This window comes from Archocentrus centrarchus, chromosome 4 (assembly GCF_007364275.1).
Source record: "Archocentrus centrarchus isolate MPI-CPG fArcCen1 chromosome 4, fArcCen1, whole genome shotgun sequence".
Classification (NCBI taxonomy): Eukaryota; Metazoa; Chordata; class Actinopteri; order Cichliformes; family Cichlidae; genus Archocentrus; species Archocentrus centrarchus.
Window position 1 is genome coordinate 6,621,497 of NC_044349.1, and position 27,479 is coordinate 6,648,975.

Here is a 27,479-nt window from a genome sequence, read left to right on the forward strand (position 1 = left end):
AGGAGAGAGAACAGAACACAGTGACGCATACACACACACAGCGCAACAGCTGTAACAGTGTGTTGGAGTTGTTGGACAAAACCAGACTGTTTGCTCCAGCTTTCTGACTTGAATGTGATGAAATGCACATTCATTTTTTGGTCACATTTATCACAGCATCAAAACCTCTATGTTCAGTGTTTCCTCACCTTTTAGCCCTTTTTATTATTATATTATTTTATTTGTGTATTTATTTATTTTGTATTTATTTTATTTTTTTATCCAAATCCTGAGGAAACTATAGCTGCTATGTGTGCAGTTCACAAGCCATTAGCATTGTCTGTCAGTGTTGGCTGGGAACATTTTTGTTGTTTTTGTTCTTGGAAACTAAAACAGTATTTCAGTGGATACTAATACTTTAGCACTCTCTGCTGTGTTCTCCATTTATTCACAAAAATTGACTATTACTAATAATAAAAAAAAGCAGCCTAAAGCAATTCCAATCGAAAGTCTGGTTGTTCACCACCTCTCTTTTCAGTTTAACAGCAGTCTACACTGATAATATTACTTATATTTACAGAAACAAATAGTGTTTAAAATGAGCATACAGATGGGAATATGCGACCTTTTTTCACAGTCTCAAGTACTCCTTTACATCAGTGTTAGAGGTCATTATACAGCAGCTGGCTGTGTTAACACACACCTGAATGCTTTCAATCAACAAACTGCCAAAACTTCTGCTTTTACAGAGCTGCTCACACTTGCTAATGACCAGTTAATCGAGTGCATTTGATTAGCAGCTCCTGGCTGCTACTTACTGGTTTATACGACTGAGGACATTTTATTCAGTGTGTCTGGTGGCCCACACAGAGCCTTCAGTATGGCTGATGGACAGCCACTCTAACCACTGTACCTCCCTGCCTTACTCCTACGCTCTATATTGCTTTAAAGCATGTTAATATTAAACTAATTAGATAATGGTATAGCACATGAAAAATATGATGGATTAGATAATCACCCACTAACAGGGGCCAGTCAAGCATCTCTTTATATAGAGTTAATTGTTTATATTATCGTGTTACATCAGCCTTCAACAGTAAATTATACCTGAACTACTCTATAATTATATTTAGTATTATTCTTTTTGTGTGTATTGAATTGCACACACCTCTGTTACTATATATGACAGGGGATAGCAAGGTTAGGTTCTGAGCATGAAAGTTTAGGAACACTACAGTGGTTAATAATATGTGGGCAATATGTGTAACGTATATATGAAATGTCATTTTTAGTGTTTATTTAAATGCATAGATAAATGAAACATTGGGAAGCAGCAGGCAGGTATGTGGTATAAACATTAAACATGAAACATTGTGGCAAACCAAGTCAAACTTTGATCAAATTAATCATATATTTCCATGTAACACATAAATGCGAAACTGAGGCAGGTAATGCTTCAAGCAAGTGATAACCACTAAGTCTGAAAAATGAAGCCTACATAAAGTATTGAAAACTGCAAATTCCTGATGGCTTCAAAAAAAAAAAAAAAAAAAAAACAGGATGTAAAAAACTGTGTTGGTTAAGAAAAACATCTTTGAACAGCTGATAGGTCATTTTCCAAGTTATGCATTAGAAGGGGCAGGGCTACTTTGATATCTGGCTGCCTATAGGTCTGCTAGCTATGTGCTATTCTTCATCTGAGAAATTACACAGTACTGTGCAAAAGTCTTGGGGCATCCCGTATTTCTACATATTTTGCTAGGAAAATGGGAAATAACCGCAGCAATTTATTGAAACATGCAAACATAAATGGAAATACAGTACATAAGACAAAAACCGAGTTCTATGGAGCTTGAAAAGTCAATATTTGGTATGACTACTTATATTATTCTACACAGCCTGAACTCTCTTAGGCAGCTTTCTTGTGATTTCTTTAAGCAGTCTTCAGGAACAGTTCTCCATCCTTCTTGAAGAACATTCCAAAGCTCTTCTTTGGATGTTGGCTGCCTTTTGTCTTGTTCAGTACTTCAGTAATGGTGCGGTTTAGACTTTCCATGCCTGGTAGTGTTCCATTATGTGTTTTTTTATACAGACATGCTTTTACTGCACTGGTATGTGTTTGGGATATTTGTCATGTGGAAAAATAAAGCTGCTGTCAATCAGACGCACTCCAGATGATACTGCATGGCGGATCAAAATCTGATGGTGCTTTTCTATGTTCATACTTCCATCCATTTAGACAAAATCTCCAACACCACTGGCTGAGATGCTGCCATGAACCAGGGCAAAGCCTCCACTGTATTTTACGTATTATAGGCAGTCACTGCTGTACCACTCTCCTGAATTTGGATTCATCACTCCATAAGACCTGCTGCTACTAATTTTCAGTCTCTTTCCAGTGTATAATTTGGCATAACTCAGCCTTTCGCACAGTACTGAATGTCTTGCTGTGTAACAGTTGTACTCACAGTCCATTCAAGAAGTCTGTGCTCCAGTTTTGGTGATTCTAGAATTATGTTCATATGTCACTAATGCCAGCCCATGCAGTCTATGGATATAGCTTGCTAACCAAGTTTGCTAAACTGATAAACATATGCATCAAAATTATAGCCTTCTATACTCACTTGTCATTTTTCTGTGGTTTTTCTATTTGACTGTAAAGGCTGGTAATTATGAGATCCCTTCATAATATTCTCCTGCCATAAAATAAATGTCACGTTTGCCTTGCAACTGTCTATTCATGGCTTCCTGCTCTTGCCTCCAGCTCCTCTTGCATACATGGCTTATTTGTATATTTTGGCTGGATCTCAGACTGTCTGACTGCATCTATATCTGGCTCCGACGGTCAGACAGCCCTGGGTTTCTTGAGCCAAGAAGCCAAGCGTCATATGCACACATTTGTGCAGCAATGGATTTACACACTGAATTAAAATGTGTCACCTGTATACAAACTGATAACAGATTTCTCATTGATAACCACGCATGCTAGGCCTCATTCATTTATTTCTCTATAGTGAAGGTAAACACTGCTCTTTTGCTGCCCGTCTCCAAGAATCCAGACAATCCAATATGACAGGCATGCTACTGTTCAAACTGCATGCCAACTGTGTGCATTCTGTGAATTTTCATATGGATGTGATAGACATTACATTTTCACTTTGTTATTCATGTGGCCAAATGCAGCTATTGCAAAATTTCATGGATTTTTTTTTTCCTTTTGCCTTTTTCATCCTCGGTGTGCCATGTGTGTGATTTATGCATTGCATGCATTAACTTGATTTAGATAGCCAGGCATAAAATTAGCATTTATGGATTTCATGTGCAATGGCAGTGGATATTTTAGTGACTCTGTTTGAATGATAAAAGTCACATTTAAATAGTGTAATTTAAAACTTTCTGAGATAATGTGAAATCTAATTAATTAATTCTTTGTAATGTATCCTCTGCTGTAACAGAACTGACCCCGAGGATCTGTTCTGCGAACAGAGGCCCGAGTCTGAGTGAAGGCGAAAATATTCACGGAGACAGCCCTGCCTGTACTTGAGGCTCTGCCACAGGATATTGCGACTGCACTCTTTAAGAGAAGCAATAACAGCTTGCATTTCATCTGAGACTGCAGTTCTTAAAAGGCGTAGCTTCAAGATAACCGACCTGTCCTTCCCCCAGCAGTGTTTGACGGAATAAAAAAAGAGAGAGCGTAAAGTTGAGGGCAGCATGAGGTAAATGCACTTAAGAAAGATTTGAAACAAAGAAAAAAACAATTGATTCATCAAATGGGTAAACTTGCAAAGTAAAAAAGGTACATATAGCTGCATTATTCTCCATGTCGTTTAGCATTTCTTTCCAGAACCGGCCATTATGGCGAACTGACCGTGACTGAAAGCATAGAAATTAGAAATTATTCAAATGTGAAAGGGTTTCCAGGTTGCTATTCAAATGTTGGACCATTTGTGTTTGAACTGTGGGCTCTGAACAGAAAAGAAACTTGGCTGTACTTTTTTTTTTTAGAAGACAAAACAATAAAGAAATGCGGTCTGTGTCGTTATTTGCTTTGTCACAGCGGTCATATTTTGTGAATTTTGTGCCACAGTGCTCACATGCTCTCACTGACTTTTTCTCTCCAAGGCTCGGGCGCTTAAATTTCGTGAGATGAAAGGAGATCGCATTACAGGAATCGTAATATGGTTTATAAAGAAATGACTGCGAGGCGTTTCAAAGAAATTTAAAAAGTCATAAAAGTATGGGTGTGTGTGTGTGTGTGTGTGTGTGTGTGTGTGTGTGTGTGTGTGTGTGTGTGTGTGTGTGTGTGTGTGTGTGTGTGTGTGTGTGTGTGTGTGCGGAGCAGACACAGACCAGGCATTCCAAGACACTCCCCGGGCACCGGCAATTAATGATGACAATTTAAATTTTGAAATGATGGTCTTTGCGGGGCAGCCAGGGCTAGACAAGTTGAGGAAGTCACCTATAATAGATGGCACATGATATTAATGTACAAAGGCATGCTGCCTCTAACCTGGCAGCCACTGGAAATCAATCACCACCTCGGCATTGCTTTCTTTTGACAAATATGCTCTCACTGGCCAGGCAGCAGAGCTAATGGCCTCCAAAATATTTCTGTCAAAGACATAGCTCCTATTAATTATTCAGTCACCTGTGCTCCTGTGCTGTGGTGCTACCTTACAATATTTACAGTGCTTGCAAGAGGCCGCTCTCCCACTGGCTTACAGTCCCTGTGGTAGCGAGCTGTTTTTGCACGAGCTATAATTCCATCTGCTCCACTTCTACTGAGGGAGGGAAAGAGACGAGCCGCTTTCATCCCTTATCAAGAAACACGCCGGCCTCTGGAGGTGGATGAGTGTAAACAGGCTGAGGGCTGATGAAGGTTTTGCATTGTCTTTAGGTCATTAGTGAGGCAGGTAGGATTTCAGATTCATGAGGTGGAGGCAGAAAGTCTGCTGTCATCTGCAGGGGAGCACGTGTTGTTGTTTTTTTGGGGGGGGGGTGTTTTTTTTCCTGGTCTAGATGTGAAAAGCATGCTAAATTTAGTTGGTAATCATGTGTGCATAATGCATTACTAATGTAGCAGACAGGGCAAAAGATGCCTTTTTAATTTACAATTGGAATTAGTAGGGTGCTGTCCGGGGAGGACCATTGCAGGCAGAGTTAAACAAAGAGCACAATGGTGGCAAATCCAGCTGTTACCAGACAACCACTGGCCACCATGCTCTTACCGAGTTAAATCCCCTTTTTTCCGCCCACTGAGGGGGAGCAGGGTGGTGGGCTGTGGAGGAGGGAGAGCGGAATGAGAGAAGGGAGTGATGCTGCATTCACGTGGATGTGGGGAAAGTAGAAGAAATGAGCTTTGTTCTTGTTTTTTGTTTTTTAAAATACACCCATCTCCAATTCATCAGTTTATTGGAATGGGCCTTGATTTTCTCAGCATCCTACAGATGTAACTCCAGCAGCAGCAGCAAAGTACTCCGATTAAAGCAAGCTGAAAGCATAATTTTCATTGCCTTGACAATCAAATGTGCACTATATCAGTGCCAGATATGATGCTGGATCAAAACAAAGTGGCATTGTGCAAAACAAATCAGCATATTCTCCATTTATCACTCAGATACATAACATTTCATATGCTGTTCTTTGTCAGGTTTCTTTATATACACTTCCACTCTTTAGAAGAAGAAGAAGAAGAAGAAGAAACAGCCTTTATTGTCCCACAGAGGGGAAATTTGGGTGTAACAGCAGCCGCAGTTATTATAAATATAAATAAAAATATAATAATTCACACTATTAAGAAAAGAATATAAATATATATAAAATCAACAAACAAGATTAACCTTAATACTACTAATAATAACACTATATACAATGTACATGATGTGCCTGTGTGTTGAACCTTAACAGGCCGGACTATTTACAGTATATTATATATTATCCTACATTGTGTAGGTTATTGTGGTTTTTGTTGGGAGCAGTGATGATTATAAAGTCTTACAGCTGCTGGGAGGAAGGATCTACGATAACGCTCCTTTGTGCATTTAGGATGCAGCAGTCTGTCACTGAAGGAGCTCTCCAGCTCAGCAACAGTTTCATGCATGGGATGGGAGACCTTGTCCATCAGTGATGTTATTTTGGTCAGAGTCCTTCTGTCTCCCACCACCTGCACTGAGTCGAGAGGACATCCTAGGACAGAGCTGGCTTTCCTGATGAGCTTGTCTATCCTCTTCCTCTCAGCTGTAGACAAGCTGCTGCTCCAACATACTGCTGCATAGAAGATGGCTGATGCCACCACAGAGTCATAGAAGGTCTTCAGGAGTGTCCCCTGCACTCCAAAAGACCTCAGCCTTCTCAGCAGGTAGAGTCTGCTCTGACCCTTCCTGTAGAGCGCATCAGTGTTATGAGTCCAGTCCAGTTTATTGTTTAGGTGAACACCCAGGTACTTATAAGAGTCCACTATCTCAATGTCCACTCCCTGGATGTTCACCGGTGTCCGTGTGGTGGGTCTGCGCCTGCGGAAATCCACCACCAGCTCCTTGGTTTTAGCGGCGTTGATCAGGAGGTGGTTCCGCTGGCACCAGTCCACAAAGTCCTGAGTCCACTGTCTGTACTCTGAGTCATCCTCACCTGTGATGAGGCCAACTATGGCAGAGTCGTCAGAGAACTTCTGCAGATGGCAGCATGGGGAGTTGATGGAGAAGTCTGCAGTGTAGAGGGTGAAGAGGAACGGTGCCAGCACAGTTCCCTGTGGGGCCCCCGTACTGCAGACCAGCCTGTCAGAGACACAGCCCTGTGTCCTCACGTACTGTGGGTGGTCAGTGAGGTAGTCCAGTATCAACTCGGAGATGTGGTGGTCCACTCCTGACAGTTCCAGCTTGTCTCTCAGAAGTCCTGGCTGGATGGTGTTAAAAGCACTGGAGAAATCAAAGAACATGATCCTCACAGTGCTTCCAGGCTTCTCCAGGTGGGTCAGAGCTCGGTGCAGGAGGTAGATGATGGCGTCATCCACCCCGATGCCAGGCCGGTAGGCGAACTGCAGCGGGTCCAACGAAGACGACACCATGAGGCGTAGATGGTTGAGGACCAGCCTCTCGAGGGTCTTCATTAGATGCGATGTCAGGGCTACCGGCCTGTAGCTGCTAAGATCCTTTGGATGTTTGGTCTTTGGTACCGGTACCACATGTGATTTATATGAGGTATTCTTTTGTAATTGGACCACAGCTTTAAATATGCAACTGCACTATAGGTGGACAAAAGTATTCAGACTCCTTGAGAATTAAAGCCAAATATAAATGTGCTCTCGTTTCACATCATTTCAAAACAATGATCATGGGTGTTAAATAGTGTCAGTGTCATAAACTGTATATAAAAGATGGATGTAGCCAACATGACATCACTCATTAGTTGGTGGTCCCTTGGTTAAGGCTCCAGTGGAGCATTTTTTGATGGCGTTTGCAGAGGAACATTGCATGTTCATATGGTAGTGACCCATCAGTCCCAAGGTAGGCCTGCCCAAAAGCATATCCTGCACTGTTGTAATTTTGACTCCGAGGACCATAATTAATTAAATGAATATCATAATGCATGAAATAAAACTTAAAACTGGATATTGAGACAATTAACTCATCAAGAAAGTTTTTACTGTGGTCAGAGTGAAAAGGAGCAGAGGAGCGTTTTCCCATTGACTTCAATGCAACTGAACTGCTTTTGTCCCCCTGCTGGTCATTATAAAGAATGCATGTTCAAGGCACTCGGCTACATGTTTCAGACTCAGAAGCACAGACAGTGTAAAACATGGCCATAGCTACTGTGACATCTACCACTAATTTGAAGTCTAATTTTGAAGCCCTAAGATTAGCATTTTCATCATCACAGTCTTAATTTGAAAAAACAAAAGAAAACAAAACAAAAAACCCCAGCTGTGACAAGGCGTGTTTCCTTGAAAAAGTATGTTTGTGTCACTGCGTGGTATTACACGTGAGTTGTCCTCATGCTGAAAACGTGACTTAATAGTCACATAGGGCAGATGCAACTCCCAGAGACACAAGAAGAAAGCAAAAATATATCTTTTAACTAAGGAAAATAACAAAAATAGTAATGCACAGTGACTTGCATAAGTAAGTTTAAACTGATTACTGGATTTGAAATAGTAACTCGTTAGATTACTCGTTACTGAAAACAGTGGACAGATTACGCATTACTAAGTAATGCATTACTGATATCACTAGTGGTAGGGAACATAGTATGAATTGTGTTTCAGAGACAGTGTGCACATGGTCTCTGCCCCACTAATCACACCTGAGCCTCATACCTAATTACACCTGTACACAGCTGAGTTGATTCTGCCCTAGCTTCAAAAGACTGGAGTTTTCACACAGTCATCACCGCATGCAGGATTTGAGCTTGTCTACCTTGATCGGTCGCGTTTCGGTAATCAATTGTGTACACTTATACTGACCTTGGTCTCCTTTGTCCAGACGGCAGCTGCTACTAGAAGAGCTGTGGAGAGAGGACTAGTGGGGAGAGACCTGGAAAGGAGCGATAACTTGCCTGCCCCCTGTTTTGTCTTTGTCAGGAGCCGCTGCCAGACTTCCCCTGAGAAAAGACTGTTAAACACCTTTTAACCTTACCTCTGTGTTTCGAACTTGTGTCCAGGTTTTTCCTCAAGTACCTGACACAATATGACCCGAAATGAGTGCCTGAGCCCATAAACTCTTCAGCAAAGTGTTTCCACTGGCCAAGTCAGAAAGCCATTTTCCCGTAGATTTTTATAGGACTGGAAGGCTTTTGGCAACCACAGTTATCGCCATCTGGTGGCTTTCAGATAGAATGCAGGCATTGGTTTCTTTTTTCCCACATGGAAGCTCCATCCATGTTTTCCGCTGTCTATGGTTGAGGCGAGGGCTCTGTAAAACAGGAAATTTCCAAATGCTAAACCTTGCTCAAGACAATTTCTTTGCAGAGTGAAAATATAAAAGTGAAACAAAAGCTTGTAAAATATTGCTGTTTTGTCAAAGCCACTGGTGTCTGAAATACACACAATTTGTCCTCTGATGATGGTGGTGTTTAGAGGTGGTATTGGATGCTCAGACCAAAAAGAAATCATAACAAAGTCCGAATTTGTAGTAAGAAGGGTTTTAGTGATGAAAGCCACAAGCCTGTCAACCAGAAGGCTCGGGTTTGCGTCCCGTTTGGAAGCTTAGTGCGTGAAAACAAGAACTTTAAATATAATTTTCTCTTACTGTTTACAGTAGATACGTTTAGGCAACTGAATGACATGGTTAGGTTTAGGGGGAAAAAAACATGCAAAGAGCTTCCAGAAGACTGTAATACAAAGCCAGATTTTATCTTATCCAGGTAACTTCATGTTTAACCCTGGGTCTTCTGTACTATGAAGGTGTTTCACTTTTTACCTGGGTAAACGCCATGGTAACATGCTGCGATTAGAGACCTGTAAGTATGAAATCCCTGCCTATTGACCAATCAGTTCTCGAGAAAATAGCACCATTCCTGAAAGATCATTCGGACCTCTAAAATCTTTGGTTTACCTGATGAGCATCATTAAAAATATATAGTTTTGCAGATGCAACTTTATTCATTTTTTTCCCCTTAAAACAGGACAACTACACTTAAATTAGACCATAATAGACCGTGAACTGGATAAGATGAAGATTGAAGAGGATGGATGGATGGATAATTATAATCCTCAATCTTTTCACAGAATGTGTTGAAACACAGTTTGAGCCTGAGTCGGGTCGCGCTGTGTGTGTGTGTGTGTGTGTGTGTGTGTGTGTGTGTGTGTGTGTGTGAGAGAGAGAATATAGGGAGGACATTTTTCACCCACAACCCTTGAAGGTAGCATGAGCGACTAAGTGGGTCACGTGAGATGCTCCGCTAAGAATGCGGTGACGTGGGAGAGTTCTGTCAGTGAAGCGGTGTCTGACAGCCAGCTTCACCGGGCCAGTAGGTGCTTTACCCGGCTGAGGGATCCGGCAGGGGTCGGTCCGAGACGGAGCAAAGGAGAAGAAAAACAAGAAGGGGCGGACTGAAAAACCGAAGCGGGGAGGTGAAGGTACATGAGTTATTGTTTTTCTTTTCCACTCAAGGACTCGGGGAACATGTTTTGGCTGTGACTGGACTTATATGTGGGGGATGATAGATATATATTTTTCCCTATTCTGCTCTTTTTACTGCGCTACTGCCTCACACCAGCTTTCCGAGCATCGTGAAGTACCAGCCGCACTCCTGCCGCTCTGTCGCCGCTTCTCTCCCACCCTTTCAGCGGGCTCCCCGATAAACGTGCGGGGGGGATGCTGTGGTGTTTTTTTGCCTTCATTTTTACATTAAACAACGCATCTGAACAGCGGGGGTAAACTTGGATAAGATCAGAAAACAACACAGAAACAGCAAGGTGAGGGGGAAACATATGAAGTAGAGGGGAGCAGTGTAGAGCGGGCACAAGGAGCAGGAGGAGAGGGAGGAGAGGAGGAGTCGCAGCAGGAGGAGAACCAAAACCTGCAGGTTTGTTGAGCTTGTGGAGATGAGGACGAGGAGGGACGTAGCACATCCAAGGTGTCACTGCGATTAGAAGAAAAAAAAGGGGAGCAAGAGCGGACGGGAGGAACTAAAGGCCAGGTTGTTTCCAGTGATGGCGGGTACAGGCACCGGGGTTCCCGCTCTCCCTCAGCCGACTGCAGCCTTATCAGCAACCGCAGCAGCATGAGGAGGAGGAGGTAAGCATCCCTGCACGTCTCATCAGTCCCCCCACATCCTCATTATTCATTTAGCCTTCCCCGCCTTCCTTTCCCCTCTATTATAGCCACCTTTTCCCAGCCGCCTTGACGAGTACCCATCTAACCATCAGTTTCTCCATGCACCTTTTGTCCCAAGATCGTACATCCTTTTCTCTGTCAGACACTTTCCAGACCCCCAATGACTGTGACAGGCAAGTACCACCACCCCCCCCACCCCCGCAAGGGCAGGTGCAGCATGTAGAATTATTTTATTTCTTCTGTTATTTCATTCATTAAGAATGAATTTTGCCTCTTGCCGGGAGCAGAGTCAGTTTTCCCTTGGGTGTGGGATTTCTGGAGGTACAGTGTCAGCAAAAGGGGTCAGTAGTGCATGCTGTATTAGTTTCCATAAAATCAAGTTTAGGAAACCCCTATGTGGACCTGCCAAGAGGCAAGGCCAGAGACTTTCCATTGATCCAACTCAATTAACAGAGGTTTTTATCCACTTCATCACGTCAAGCTGCCTGAGCCATTTGGCACTGAAGACCGGTGCATACTTGGGGATATCTGCTAAATGCTGAGATGGACAAAAAGAAAAAAGAAAAAAAAAAAAAGCTAACCCCCTCCATCTGGGTCTTCACTCTGCCCACCAGACTATGAAACTTTAATGGGGTCTAATTTTCAAACCACCTCATAATTTATTACTGTGGCGTCTGAACCGAATCCTCGAAAAGAGTCCGAGGGAAGAGAATATGTGCAGGGCTTTATTAACGAGCTAAAGCAGAACATACCGTGAGAGTCACATATGGTGGTGAGAGTTTCCAGCACAATCAGTGGAAGTGGATGTCACTTTCTATCCTCTCTCACTCGGAGGAAAAGTACATCACTGCCATATAATATTAACAGTTCCAGTGGATGCCAGTTTTATTTCCCAAAGGTCAAAGTCCAGAGGCTGCTCGATTCTTAATGTTGTGACTGCCATTACATTAACTTAAAACTATTTAAAGGTGCAAACGACTCTAAATGTTTACTGTATGTCTACAGTATGTGTAGTAAAGGTTCAGTTTGCACAAATTGCCTGCTGTAATTTAAGCAAAACTGGATTACATTTGTGGAGCTCAGAATGCTGACTGCAGATCGGTTATTCAGCTTTTAAAATCTAAGGTGATATTTTTCAGATCGCTTGTTTGATCTGCAGCATCTAAAGATTATTTAATGTCACACTAGACTAAGAGATGGAGATGCAGCGACCAGAATCGGCCAGGCAAAGACTCACACGCACACTCACAGCCACACAGTGGCGTGTTGTTGGTGTGGAGACGCTTCACTGTGAGTGAAGAGGCGAAGTTCACTAAAGTAAACCGCGGAGGGGGCAGTGGAAACATTTGTAACAGTAAACCCAATCAGACATTTAAACTTGGGAGGTTTTAAAGAACTAACAAAGGAGAAGGGGCTAAAGCTAGAGCCATCCAGAGCTCAGAGCCAGCAGCCTCAGCTAAGAGCGAAGAATCAAAGCAGGTAAAATGTGTCAGGTAAAGGTGGGTGCACAGCAGCTCATTTTCAGTTTATTATTTGTACCTCTTCCCTGTAGCAGAGCACTTTTCAGTTGTTTGTGTGAGAGAAGTTCCTGTAATCTACTGCAGTTTGAGGGGGGGCATTATTACTTTTATTATGAAAATATTTTTCCGTGAAGAAAAATAGACTTTTCTTGATTATATGCTGTCAATTATAGTTCTTAGAAAGAAAATTGTATTCTGGAGGGAAAAAAATCAGTATTGGCAAACTTAGAGAAAAATTGGAAATCATAATCAGCCGAGGAAATTGTTGTCGGTGCACCTCTACCAAGAAAGCATAGCATTTTTTTAACACAGCTCAAACTGAGCACTTTTATTAAATAACTGGGCCTAACCTGACCTAACTGATTATAAAATATTCCCTGATTAAGTATAAGTTTATTGATCCAAGGGATCAGCTCTAAAAAAAAACAACCCAAAAATGTCTGTTGAGAAAGTGTTCCTGTTCTTTGCCCTCAGTTTGAAGAGATGGCCATCTTAAAACCAGAATATAAATAACACTCCTCAATTAGATACCAGAGAAGTTTGTAATTTGGGTCAGCTGACCCTGTAAGGATCAGCTATGGCCATGTTATGTGACGGAAGGGCTCAAGTGGCCTGGCCCACATTTGACCAGGCTCTAGTGATGTAGGGTATTAAAAAAAATAAAAATAAAACACAGCTGGCCATCCAGCGTCTCTCATCCGCTGTGCAACACTTAGCAAGAACTCAACCCTCCCCATCCCTCCGGCCCTTTCCTGGCTGACTCAGACAGCAAACAACGTTTTCAAAGGGTCGGAAAATTATCCTTTTTCTTCAGTTCTTGGACAGCAAGTCTGTGGATTATCCAAAAACATAAGGACATTAGTTTTGGCAGGGGTGAAGACACAAGGCTGTTGTATTTTTAAAGCTGTAAAGTGCAACAAATGCCATTTCCTTCTGTTGTGTTTGGGTTTTGGTCTTACTGGTTATCTGCAGATAAAACCACCTGTCCACATGACTAAATATACTGCGACAAGTAAGTGAGATTTCTTGTTTCTGAGTAAAGCTTTGCTTTAATTTTATTCCACAATCAGCACCTGCAGCCTGTTTACAGACACAGAAAAACCAGTTTAAACAAGGAGCAGCATAACCTGCGGTCCAGTCGGTTAATCTGGTATCAAAATTAAAACAGATCACATAAATTATAAACGGCATATGACAAGCAGTGACCTAAATGTACCCTGGGTTTTAAATACAATGTTTTCATTTCAGTGTTTATTTGGGTATATTAAACTCACAGCTGAAGGAAATTCCATACATTTATTTATTTATTGTCTTTTTTAAAAAGTTTTATTTACTGACAGTGATTTCCATCCATGAGTGACAGTCCTTGAGAAGATTTTGGGGTAAACTGTCTGAAAGATATCCCCCAAAAAACTATTATACTACAGCACGTATTGGCAGATAGATTATATGAAAAAAGTATTCGGCTACATCTTCTAATCTATGAATTCAGATGTTTTCAGTCCCATTGCTAAGGCAGGGTTCTAGTCAGCGGTTGATCGCCCGGCACTGCGCCATGCTGAGGTCGTCTTGCGCCAGGCTGAGAATTTCACTGGCAATTAGCAAGCCGTGGCGCACCCCGTCACTAATGCCAGACTGATTTTTTTTCTCTCGCTAGATCGCTGCGCTATGATATTATTTCACCACAATTTGCAATCTATCACGCGCAATCTTATGATGGTCCTGTTCACGCTTGATTTTGCGGGGCTGCAGAAAGCAAAATGGCAACCAGCGTGAATGTGTGGGGGAAGAAGAGGAAAAGGGAACTCCAAGGACAATTTCGGGCTTCCTATTAAACATAAAATCCCAGGAGCTGTGAGAGGCCTTGTCATGCTGACAAGGGTTTCTATGGCCAAACAGCTCCTGTAAGTGTAATATGTAAGTAACCCAATATTTATGTCCATATAGGGTATGTTTGAATGCTTAAAATGGTAGTTAATAAGCAAGCAGCGATATCTAATAGTTAGCCTAAAGTAACACAGATGGTAAAACCTAAAAGTTATGGGAAAATTTTTCTATAAAGTGAGATATGAATGACATCCCTGTTTCTTGAAGTCATTTTTCATGTCATTTCAGTTCATATTCTTGTTTCATTGTATGAAGTATAACAAGTAAGGACACCCAACCCAAATCGTAACCATGTTGTGAGCCATTTTATGACACTAGTAATGGAGAAACAGATGAACTGCATACTTGAAACAGCTAGAGTATTGGATCAATTATTAAAGGATAAGTGGTTGAACTATATAAAATACACGTATTAAATAATATGTTTTTAGCCAAAAGTCCTAGTAAAAAGTCAACATATTACAAAGAACTAGAACGGAAATATTTATTTAAATGGTGAATAAATGGCTGAAAAAAGTAGCCCTAATGTATAAACAGTTGAAAGTGATGACAAATCAACCTTTTTTCCAGGTCCAAGTATCTACTGTGTTCATTGAGGCTGCTGTCTTTTTAAATGTGTCATACTTCATCCTGTTTTATTTAATGAAACAAGCCCCCCAAATATAGTCAGTGGTCACTGGATTTGGGAGACAGACACCCTCTGTAGTTTAAAAATTAGACTCAAAACTTTCCTTTTTTTGATAAAGCTTATAGGTAAGGCTGGATCAGGTGACCCTGAACCATCCCTTAGTTATGCTGCTATAGGCTCAAACTACTGCAGGACTTCCTGTATTCTCTGAGCAGTTCTTTTCACCCCTGCACATGTTTATATCGAACTGCAGCATGTAATTACATTTTTGCCTTCTCTCCCTTAGTCTGTGTTTTTTCCATTCTCTCTGATGGCATTTGTCTCTGCCCATTGTGGACCCTCAATATGAGCTTTCACTGAGGAAAAACTTAACCCTCATTTTATATCTTCCCTGTGCTAATGTATTTATATTAATAACTATAGCTCTGTAGCTAGACACCACGTAGCAAATCACTAACTAAACTAACCCTCCAAAGGTCACTGCTATAACTTTGGAAGAGAAGATGAAAAACAAATTAGCAGAAAATACTTCAGTCAGAACAGGGTTAATCATCTTTAGATAGAATACTAGATAACTAACTTCTAACTTTGTAGATCCTCTTTTTCATGGATACCTGGATATTAAGACTTTATTGTAAAATCTAGAAGAAAGGCCACAATGATTATTTTATTGCAGCTGAAAGCATTTGTACCGTTTTTCACTCACAGTGATGGATCAGAGTTAGTTGATTGTGTGAAATGAAGGTGCATTGGGACTGGGAAATGGCTAATAACATCGGACTAATCAAGACAGACAAATGCTTGACATAGTTTAAAGTAAGGATATATATATGCTCAGAGACTGTGAAAAGCCTGCTTCTCTTTAAATATAAACTGAAACTACCAGTTGGCCATTTAGAGAGTAGCAGAGTAAAAATTAGAATAGGGAAGAACACCACCCCTCACCTCAAGTTACTAGTCTTCGTTTTGTTGAACTGTTCACTGCAATCAGAGGGCAAGCAACAGTCAGAAAATCCAGTGACAGGTTCTCGAAGAGGAGCGCAGCTGAACAGAAGTAGGGAAGTGAATAAGACAAGGAGGGATTAAGGTGAGACCCCAGGATTCACTGATATGTTCATTTTAAGATGAGATCAACAGCAAAAGATTAAAAATCCTAAACATCATGTGCAAGTGCAAGCTGCAATGGCAGAATAAACAGTGCATTGCAGTTTGTGCAAAGATAGCAGTGAAGTAAGAAAACAACAGCAAAACTTCACCCAACTTTAATTACATGGCACATTCATAAAAACATGCAGCTTAAAGTGCTTCACGTGGCAGCATGAGAACAGCACTAAACTGGAGTTTTGAAAAGCCACAGCGAAGGTGCCTCAGTAGTGGCATCACAGGGAGATGAAGTGTCTGTACTGGAAATGGTGGCTTCAATAGAAACCAAAAAAGAGAAAGATGCAAAAAAGCAAATTCTGAACAATAAAAGTTGAGGTGTTTACAATTGATATGTGTGACTGAGCTGTTATGAAGAGCATCCATGTAGTTCTCAGTTCTCACAGTGAGTTTTTTATTTTAAACAAGACTTTTAGGAACAGGAGTTTTTATCAACTGGAGCTGCAGTGACTGGTAAGTTTAATTAAGACAGCCAAAACAGGTAAAGCTGCAATTCTTGCTAAGGGGCTGTAGTTTATAACTCCATCTCAGAAATATAAAAAGCAATATTCACTGTAAACTAAGACTAAATAAAACAGGAAGAGCCTGAATTGGATGGTGTCACTGTAAATAGGGAAGTCTATAGCTGCCGGAAACATTTTGTGAACATCATATCTTGTATGATTTTAGATTTGTTCCAACAGCTGCTACTTCACCAGTGATGTAAGAGCTACAAAAACACACATTGGTGTAATTTGCACATCTAACCAATGTGCTTATCAACTATAGATAGTTGATTAAGGAGCTTTTACCCAGAGAGTGAGCTTGGATGGAGTGGAAGAAAATATTTTTCTAGCACCCAAACTGGTTGCGCTTGTTCCTGTAATCATCATTAAAACCTTTACTGGGAAAACGTTGGATGCAGTCCTTCATCAAACCACCTGATCAAGCTCCAGTGTGAAGAAAAGCAAACTTTGTAGCTGCTCCCAACCACCGCCATTTGTTCTACACAGTGAAAATCTACAGGAAAGCTACATAAGGTAAAATAAGCAAATTAACTGTTAACATAGTCTGATACAGTGTTTAAATCAGGCAGCTTGCTGATGGCAGCCTTCCTGACTTATATGGCAGCGATACCTGCGGCAAGCCGGGGTGAGTCCAAAAGGGGGACAAGGGGTGTCTAGACCATATTTATTTCAAGGCTTTAGTAACATTATTTAGCAGATTTAGAGTAATATAGATAAAACATATTAAGTAAATACAATTGTATTGATGTTTAAAAATATAAAAATAAAAGGGTTTTTTTTGTAGAACAGTAAAACTCTGAGCCACTGACCTGGGGCTGTTGGGTTGGACACTGAATTATTATTAACATTAATTATTAATATGTACACCATCATAACTCTAATAGTGTAAGAAAACCTTCCAAGAAGACAGAGTAAATGTTATTTTATTTTATGCCTTAGTTTAGGTTGTATGTATACCTTATTGTATTTGACATTATTGTACTTGTGATTATTTATTTTTAAAGTTAAGAAAATGCTTTTGACAGGACTCTCCAGTCCTGTCAAAACTAAGTGCACCACATGGTACAGTAATTTGTAGAACCACATTTAGCAGCAACAGGAAGTAATTATTTTCTGTACAACTTGATAAGTCTCTCACATTGTTGTGAGAGACTTATCAAGTGTTGGTTCAGCTCATTGACATCTATGGGCATTTGCTTAAGGTCCTGTCATATCATTTTAGTCGGGCTGATGTCTGGACTTGGACTGGGTCATTGCAACAACTTCATTTTTTTTCAGCTATCTTGTTGTAGATTTGCTGGTGTGCCATCGTTCTGTTGCATGAACCAATTTCAGGCATGCTGTAGCTGTCGGACAGATGGTCTCAGTTTGACTCCAGAATACTTAGGTTTACAGAAGAATTCACGGTCAAATCGGTGACTTTAACGTACCCCGGTCCTGTGACTGCAAAATAAGCCAAAATTATCATCCCTCCTCCATCGTGCTTGTCAGTTGGAGGTTTTTGTACTGATTTGCTGTGTTCGTTTTCTTCCAACCGCGTCCCTGTGCATTACAGCCAAACATCTCCACTTTGGTCTCATCTGTCCAAAGGACATTGCTCCAGAAGTCTTGTGTTTTTTTCAAATGCAACATAACCCATGCTGCCATATTCTTTTTAGAAAGAAGAGACTCTCACCTAGCAACCCTTCCAAACAAGCCATATGTGTTCAGTCTTTTTGTGACTATACTGTCATGAACTTTAACATTTACCATGCTAATTGAGGCCTCTAGAGTCTGAGGTGTAGGTCTTTGGCTTTTTTGCAGCTTCTCTGAGCATCGGACGGCCTGACCTTGGGGTGAATTTGTTGGGACGTCCACTCCATGGAAGACTGTGGCATTGTGTTAACAATGTGCTCCACTCCAGCATCTAGCTCTCATTGAGCCACAAGTCAGGATTTCTTTGTTAGTCTCATTTAGCCTTTAATGCCTTTTAGAGAGCCCTGAGTTTTCTTTACTCCAATAAAGGCGGTGTGCCATAACACTACTTTAATATTAAAAGAAATCATAAATGTAGTAGTTGCTTCAAGGCAGTGTTATTATAGGAAACCGGGGCCTCAAACGAACCACATAATCAATCAGACCTGTTTCAATGAAGCAGAATTTAACCTCTAATTTCGGTGAGCAGCTGCTCTAAGTGGCTCACAAATGGGAGACGTTTTCCTCGGGAATATGTGTCACTATCACAAAGTGCACTTTTTCACCAAATGAAGGTCATATCTTCATTGACATCGGCAAAGCTTGTTTTGCATGCGTCTCACACATGGTTGAGGCAAAAACAGTCTAGGCTGCGTGCGCAGGCATGACAACAAAGGAAGCAAACTGTGGAGGATGGTGTGTGAACCTTGGAAGTTTCTTCCTCCAGGTTTTGAGGCTGACACGGTGACAGAGAAAGCATTATAATGTATGCTTAGCATGTTACCACAGCGCCACTCCCGCAGGCGTCGTTCTGACTATTGACCACTGCTGAATCGCTGGGGCTTTAATTAGCGCTAGTGTAACTAATTGGCTTGCATAGAAGGAACATTGATGTGAGGTAAGAAAATGAATTAATGAGGAAAGGCATTGGCAGATTAAATTGTACTGCTTAAAATTAAAAATGGATGCCTGATCTCCTGGTGAAATTGGCATTTAGGGCCAAAACAATGAAAGAAATCCATTTAGGGTCGCCTGCATGCGAGTCTGTGGGTGGGGTAGTTGTCAGATTTCGCGTGTGTACCCATGCGTACGTGGGTTTTTTTTTTCTGTGTATGTGCCTCTGTGTGTGGACTCTTCATCAGGGCTCACAGAACTACATGTTCATTTAGCTGACAGCAGAAATCTCTCAAGCGCTGGATGTGCTTCGATGTAAAGTATGTTAACCTTTAAAACAAAGCCGGCCAAGGCCCCTCTCATTCTCCTGTAATTGCTTGCGCTGGGTAAGCACACTCGCCTGAAAAGGTTATCGTGTTCCTTGTCAGTTGTCATGATGAATGAGCAAACATAGCAGGAAAATGAAAATTGGAAGTTTAGAAAAAAGAAAAAAAAAAAAAAACAGCTCCCTCATACCAAGCTGGCATGCAGCATTTGCACAAATTATTGCTCTGTTGTTCGGTATCTGCAAATTATTAAAAAGCAAGCAAACAAACAAGAAAGGCAATACAGGCAGGCAGTAAATTAATATGGCCAGGAAGGAAGGATGGATTCTAGACTGCTACTCTGCTGCTACATTAATATTCACTAGAGTCTAGTACAACCTCCAAGTTTTTGCTGGCATATTCTGTTTTCTCTAGCGATGTGTGTCTACTGCCAGCATGAGAGAGAGAGTGTGTGTGTGTGTGTGTGTGTGTGTTTTAATGTGGACAGCAATGGTTATGTTTGCATCAAGTGTGTATATAATTATGTGTGATGCACACGTGCATCTTTTGTCTGCATCTGTACACAGATGTGATTATGTGTGCAGCATATTTGCTGCGGGTATCATTAAATCTCTTCTGCATTGTGTTTTGGGTTTGTGTGTCGGCGAACCCAACAAAAATGTTGCGTGTGTCTTGTTTGCTGTGCACTTGATTGAGTATATTGCAGAGGAAATGTTGTGTTTATGCCAAGTGATTGTTTTCCTTGGTGACTTGATGAACTGGTGTGTGCATACCGAAGTCTTTACAGACAAGTCCTGCTTCGCAAAACTGCATTTACAAATCTCCTCTAATAGGCGCTAACCCTAATCCTATATTTTGGAACAGAACAGACTTTTTTGGGAAAATGTGAATAGTTTTTTTATGTGTCAGAGTGATTATTTTCTTTGTTCCCTGATTGCAGAGACTTGGTAGAACCATTTAATTAAAACCAAAATGATATATTCCAACTGTCTAGGGTTAGAGTTGAGCTTGTCACCAACTTAGACCTTAGCTTTGTAATTTGTAACATAATAAGATTTTTAAAATATTTATTGGGAAAGGTCCCATGACACTAACATGCATGCATAAGTGCAAGAGGACTGGCTTGATTTTGTTTTTTGTTTTTGTGGTTTGTAGGTTGTGAAGTTCCATTTGTGCCAAGATTACAGAACTACATGCACACCATCCAGGTAGACTATTCAGCTGAGAACACATCCACCTACTGAACCACATCCTGGCATGTTTGGCTTGTTCTTTGTGTTATCTATCTGCAGGGTTAATATTGTTGGCTTGATATGTTGTCTTCTCACTGTTCTTTTAGTCTTATCTCCAATCTCATTGTACATCCTGTATAATGACAATAAAGGCATTCTATTCTATTCTATTAATGTCAAAATCCCTGTGAAGCTAGCCGCCATGTGGATATTGTTGCACTTAAATTACATTTGTTTGTATTTTTAATGAATTCTTGTTTTGGTTAGTGTTTTCTAAAATTCCTGTTAATTATTCTGCGCAGTACTGGATAACAAAAGGACTATTACTATTTGGAAACCATTTATAATGACCTAGTCAAATGGTACAGTTGGACAACACAGCCAGAACACAAGACGCAGACGCTGCATTGACGCAGGCAATCTGTAAAAAAGAGTTTAGTCACAAATGAATTACACTTCAGAGTTGAAAAGACTTAGACAAATGGCACATGTGCATGTGAATATAACTTTGGCAGAAATGGAACCAAAGCAAACGATTAGTTTTTTGAGGTTTGGGTGTTTCCTCGTTGATTACCATAGAGAGTTCTTTAAGCCGCTGGTCTATCGGTTGAATACTGTGCATGCCTACCATTATGTATCTCTCGGTGTACAACTTCCTGTTGGACAGCGCATGCAATCACTTACATTTTGTCCACAATGTGTGCCTGTTTACATGCATGCTTCCTTGTCTGTCATCTTCATGGATGTTCCGACCTCAAGCAGCCTGGGCTATCCCAACTAGACAGTAGGCAGCACTGATAAGCTGGAGGTAGAAGGTGAATGGCTGGTGATGGCTGTTATCGCCAGAGGCTGGCTCAGGCTTAGGCACCGCTGCCTACTGGACCCTGAAAACTCATTTTGACAGATGCATCTCCTCCCTAGGTGTTGATGCACAGTGGGGGGCTGATGACACTTGCTTGCCCATGCGTCTCAGAGTAGCATTAGCTGGCACCACGTTGAGCCAAACCTGCAATTTATATTTTGCCCCAGGCATCAAACTGAGTAATGACATGCAAAAAGGAACTGCCATCTCACCATGCCCAGCACCAATCTGCCAGCTCAAAATGTAGCTTCCACCAATCATAGCATTTCCAATTCTTCACTGTTTTAACTGTGAGATCACTTCCTAATTCATGTATTTTCTGTCACTGCGTAAAGTTATGGCTGTCAGCTGTGTGTACTATGAGACAGAATTATTCAGAATGTGTTCTGTATCTCTGCAACTAGATACACACCTGGGAGTGCTTGTTTTCAACCATACTGATGCACCCTATGCATAATTTTCAGAGCAGCAGCCAGACCCTGCCATGTTCTTCGTCCCTGTCCAATCAAAGATGCAACAATGCTGTCAGTGATTCAGCTACTTTCTTTCAAACTGTTAAGTCAGTTTACCAGGAGAGCCATTTGCCATAATGGACACCGCATCCATAAAAAGCTCTAACTGGGAGTTTTGCAATGTATTCAGAATCACTCAAGTGTGTAGAACAACCCATAGAAAAAAATTTTAAGAATTGAATTCAGTTCTTTCCCTCAAGTAGAATAAAAACCACATCTGAAACTCAGACAATTGACGTGGCTTAGTGCCAGTGATTAGGAGGTTTTTTTGGGCTGCTTCTGAAGTTGTTTTCTCAGTTTCCTTTTTCTCTTTTCAGATTTTAACCTTGTTCCAAGCTACATTGGGGGATTCAAACCTCCACCGGGAGGCTCACTCCAACCCATCTGCCACCTCTGATAACCCTCTGATTGTTGACAACCACATGTTTGAGGTGACTGTATGTGACCGCCGCCGCCCATTCTCGAGCAGCAGCAACAGCCTCCTGCAACCCCAACCTGCATCATGCAGTGGAGACGGCGGCACTGCTGTCCCATCAAGATGACCTGGACCGTCAAGCGTTCCCTCTTTCGGACCCATGTGGCTGGTCTCCTCTCGCTGGCCCTGCTCTTCACCATCTTCTTATTTTTCAGCCACCAAGACTGGCTACCAGGGCACAGTGGGCCTCGCGAAAACCCGCTTGCGTATACCATCAGGGGCGTCCGCAGCCCCAAGGGAGAGGCGAACCAGAGCAACTCCCTGAGGGGCCTCTGGAGGGAGACAGGGAATGTAGCACCAAAGCCTCTCCTCAACCTCAGCTCTCAGCAGGCTGAGGGGGCAGCAGGAGAGGCAGCAGGTGGAGGAGGAGGAGGTGGAGGTGGAGGAGCCAGGGCGGGTGTAATGGGGTTGGGGGACACCATGAGTACTAACAACACTTTAGAGAAGGAGATGGGTGTAGGTGGGAGGCTTAGTGCTCAACCCTATCGATACATCCTGAATGAGCCCTTCAAGTGCAAGGACAGTACACCCTTTCTCATCCTTCTCATCGCTGCAGAGCCAGGACAGGCCGATGCCCGCAATGCAATCCGCCAGACGTGGGGAAATGAGAGCGTGGCAATGGGCCTGGGGTTTGTCCGTCTTTTCCTACTTGGCACAGGAAAGAGCACGGACACCTTCCTTCAGAGCAGCATCGAGGAAGAGAGCCGCGTTTACCACGATATCATTCAACAGGACTATCAGGACACTTACTACAACCTGACCATCAAAACTCTGATGGGCATGAACTGGGTAGCTACCTATTGTCCACATGCTTCCTATGTGATGAAGACAGATAGTGACATGTTTGTCAATACAGAGTATCTCATCCAGAAGCTGCTGAAACCCGAGATGCCTCCCAAGCAGAGGTATTTCACTGGCTACCTGATGAGGGGATATGCACCAAACCGAAACAAAGATAGCAAGTGGTACATGCCACCAGAGGTGTATCCAAGCGAGCGCTACCCGATATTCTGCTCAGGCACGGGGTACGTGTTCTCAGGGGACATGGCCGAGCTGATCTACCAGGCCTCACTCAGTATACGCAGGCTGCACCTGGAGGATGTTTACGTGGGGATCTGCCTGGCGAAGCTGCGCATTGAACCAGCACCCCCTCCCAACGAGTTCCTATTCAACCACTGGCGTGTGTCTTACTCCAGTTGTAAGTACAGCCACCTCATCACATCCCATCAGTTCCATCCCAATGAACTCATCAAGTACTGGAACCACTTGCAAAGCAACAAGCACAACGCCTGCATCAACATGACCAAGGAAAAGGGCGGCAGGCACAGACACCGGAAGTTTCATGGAGAGAGGCCTCCATGAGGGATCCTATGATTATTACCTGCCTCAAACAAAAAAAAAGAAAAAAAAGAAGTCACTGTAACTACAGACAGTGAAGGGCATGTTGAACTCAGCACTCTACACTATATGGGGAAAAGCACATTGTTTTTGGTATTGTGTACAGTTGATCCAAACTATTTTTTTAATTAAAAAAATTATGTATTGTAAACCTATCGAGCTATTTCCAAAAGGGGGAATGGGGGACATTTCTGTGTGAAGTGGAGCATGCGCAAATAAAAGCTGCAGCTCAGGAGTTTATGATAATTCAGGTGCCAACGGAAAGGTGGTAATTTATGCTCTTCTCTAAAGGGTAGTACAGTATGTCACATTCTATGAATACTCAAAAAAAAAGAGAAAAACATTAAGACACAGTTGTGTTTACAAAGACAAAGGGAAATGTACATGTACTATGTCGAAAAGTTACACTACCTAAATATGAATGAATGATATGAATCTTTGACGTTGACCAGTTATGCTGCCCTGTTTCTCAGTGTTTACTTTCCAGATCTATCAATGAATATCACTCTAAAGAGAAGGTTTATCTGTCATATACTGTATTTATTTAAAACAATGAACATGAAAGCACCCAGAATCACATCAGAGATGACTGAGATTGTATTTTTTAAAAGCTTTACATTGACTATGACTGCACTTGAGCAAATGTGCAATGAATCAGTTAACGATTAAATGTACCAAATTCACTTTGTCTGTAGCAGTGTGTGTCTGTTTTGTCTGGGGTTCTTCATCACAGCCCGTCTTTGTTACGTTACACAACATGAAGTGTCTAAGGTGTTGGGCCACCAGACGTTAGCAGAATAGCTACAGTGTACAAAATCTCCCACAGATGTTCAGTTGGGCTGAGATCTGGCCTTTGCTTCACATTATTATTTTTACACCCAAACAGTTCAGTGGGCTTTCGAGCCTTATGGACAGGCACATTTTCAAACTTGAAGATATCACTCTCCTCAGAATAGAAATATTTCATCATACAGTAGGATAAACTTTATGTTCATTTATTTCCGATTCTTCCATCTGCAGGGACTAGTGGGCCGAAACCAAAAAAAGTCCCTCCCTGCATAACAGAGCCACCACATCCCGTCATTGTAGGGAACAAAAGTTCAGGTTTTCCCATCAAATAGTGTCGGGAAAAAAATTGACATTAAAGTTTACTGATATCCAGCGGGTCTGAAGTTATAATTAAGGCTGTAAAATATATTTACATTATATTATGAAGTGATTGGATTTCAATGTAAAATTACACAGAACATCAATCGCAAAACTAATACATTTATTTATATGGTGAAACCTATTTCAGTGGTATCACTGATATCTGATAGCTGCAGCAGCGAGCTAGCAGCCAAACGGTGTCTCCTCATTAACACCATAATGGAAGTGTTAATATGCAGATTTTGCCACTGATTTCAAATGAGCTGCAACACATGAATGGCTTGATAGAACAGCTAATGACTGAGCTGAAAACAGACATGAAACTATGATTATCTTGCTGAGTGGTGCAGGATGACAAATAACTGACAAAAATGAAATAAAAGTTCATGATCGTTCTATGTCTTGTTTAGCAAGATAATCTTCACAAATTGACAAAACTCATAATTTTATAGGAGTATAAATGCAACTGCTGGAACTTTTTTCTGGCTACTCCTTTTATGGGTCACCGCAGCAGATTATCTGCCTCCCTCTTACCCTTTCTCTAGCATCCTCCTGTCACACCAACCCTCTGCTTGTCCTCCTTCACTACATCCATGAATCTCCTCTGAGGTCTTCCTCTTTTCCTCCTGCCTGGCAGCTCCATATTCAACACCCTTTATCCAGTATAGCCACTATCCCTCCTCTGCACATGTCTAAACCATCTAAGCCTTCCCTCTTGCTAATTTTGCCTCCAAACAGGTCGGCCTGAGCTGAAATATATTCATTTCTAATTCTGTCCTTCCTGGTCACTCCCACTGAAAATCTTAAATGCAGTTGCTGGAACTAAAACAGTATATAAACACTAACGAACTCTTTGATGACAGTGTGATGCTGAATGTGCTTGAAAACTTCAGTCTCACTTCTTAGCAAATGCCTTTTATAGGACATATAATAGCATCAGAATACATGTGTGGGGTATTAAATATTTTATGTGACAATCTTTAAAGATTGTGTTAACCCTCTGAGGTTATAGATGCTAAAAAAGTACAACTATCTGAAAAAATATATATAATTCCTGTGTCAGAATGAGTATTTTCTTTCTTCCTGGATTGCCAAGAATGACGTATTCTGATTGCCTAGAGTTAGAGATAATGTCTGGGTCTGGGTTAGAGTTTGACGTCTGAGGGTTAAGTAAGTAAATAAATAAAATTATCAATTTCAATTTAAAAACCATTATGCTAAATTTATGGTTTGCATAACAGGATACTTTCCCACTTACTGCATGAATACCACTCATGTTGGGATTTTACGTCCAGGTGGTCACAGACATGGGCTGCACTGCTCAAAAAACATGAAGGAAACACTCGCTCATCACGGCATAACACAAAGTCAGTTAGGGTTCAGGGATATCAGTCTGTCCAGTTAGGAAGCAAAAACCATTGAAAATCCATTTCACCTGCTTTGGTTCCAATGACAACAGGCTCACTGGCAAGGCAACAACAAAACAACCCCCAAAAAGTGAACGGCTGCGCAGGTGGTGGCCATAGACCATTGCTTTCTCCTTTTTCCTCCTGCTTGACTTTTTTCTAGTTTTGCTTTTTGCTGGTGTGCTTGTTCCTACTGGCAGCCTGAGCCAGTATTTGAGAAGTGTATTTTCTATCCCCCTTAAGGACAAATGCATAGTTTGTGTCCTTGTAGTGTAGCAAGAAGCTTTTTATTTACATAAATTTGCATCACCTGGACCCAAGCAAAAACTTACATACGTCTTAAAGTATAAAACTGGGGTGATTCTGAAACAAGCTTGCATACGAAATAAATGACAGTTACTCTTATCATTTTATTTCTGGTATTTTAGGAACCCTGACTTCCCTCCTCACATCCTGTCTTTGATATCCTCCATGTACCTCCAGTGGTTGCATTGCTACAGAAAAATCACACATCTGCAAACCTAATACTAAGTCACACAAAAGGTTTGTTTGTTTGTTTGTTTGTTTAACTCACAGAATCAATGATCATTAGCAAAAGCTAATACTGTATTTGGTGGACCTTGGAGAAAGGCATTAACTTCTAAATAGAAAAGTGAAACATTCGCAGAAGTTCGGCAAAGGTAGAAACATTGTGAAGACATTCAATATCAAGGCTGAGTGATGAGGAAATGAATTAAGCGCTGAAATACCCAGAGTCTCCAGGGAGCATAAAATATTCTGCAGCAAAACACCTAAGTTTAGATTTTAATTAAAAATGAATGCATATGAAAGTGGAAGGCTGCCAGAGTTACTCCATATGGAACTGAACTTTCATCTTGCACAAATGAATGCGTATTTATGGGTGTGTGTGCATGCTGGGATGGAGGGAGGGAGGGAGGCAGTAAATAAATACACACTTCAGTGCTTGAGCCCACCAACAAAAAGAGCATATATAATTGGGTGATGACTTGAAATAGCCTATATCAGATTAAGGTAATTTAATTAAACTAATGGAGAGCTGGGGCTCCTGCTCTCTTTCCACAGACTGCACTACAC

The 27,479-nt window shown here is 41.5% G+C and overlaps 1 protein-coding gene across 4 annotated transcripts; it reads left to right on the plus strand.

Annotated features, from left to right (window-relative positions):
- Window positions 1-9,900: 9,900 nt before the first annotated feature.
- b3galt2 (UDP-Gal:betaGlcNAc beta 1,3-galactosyltransferase, polypeptide 2) lies at window positions 9,901-24,512 on the plus strand. 4 transcript variants are annotated; one of them, XM_030727760.1, is made up of 3 exons: window positions 9,901-10,715; window positions 20,506-20,558; window positions 22,274-24,512. In XM_030727760.1, exon 3 carries the CDS (start codon window positions 22,459-22,461, stop codon window positions 23,791-23,793), a length of 1,335 nt encoding a protein of 444 aa, XP_030583620.1. In that variant the 5' UTR covers window positions 9,901-10,715; window positions 20,506-20,558; window positions 22,274-22,458; the 3' UTR covers window positions 23,794-24,512. The 4 variants fall into 4 exon arrangements, with proteins under 4 accessions (XP_030583620.1, XP_030583621.1, XP_030583623.1 ...); XM_030727762.1 differs by lacking the exon at window positions 9,901-10,715 and adding an exon at window positions 13,018-13,286; XM_030727761.1 differs by lacking the exon at window positions 20,506-20,558.
- Window positions 24,513-27,479: the final 2,967 nt, after the last annotated feature.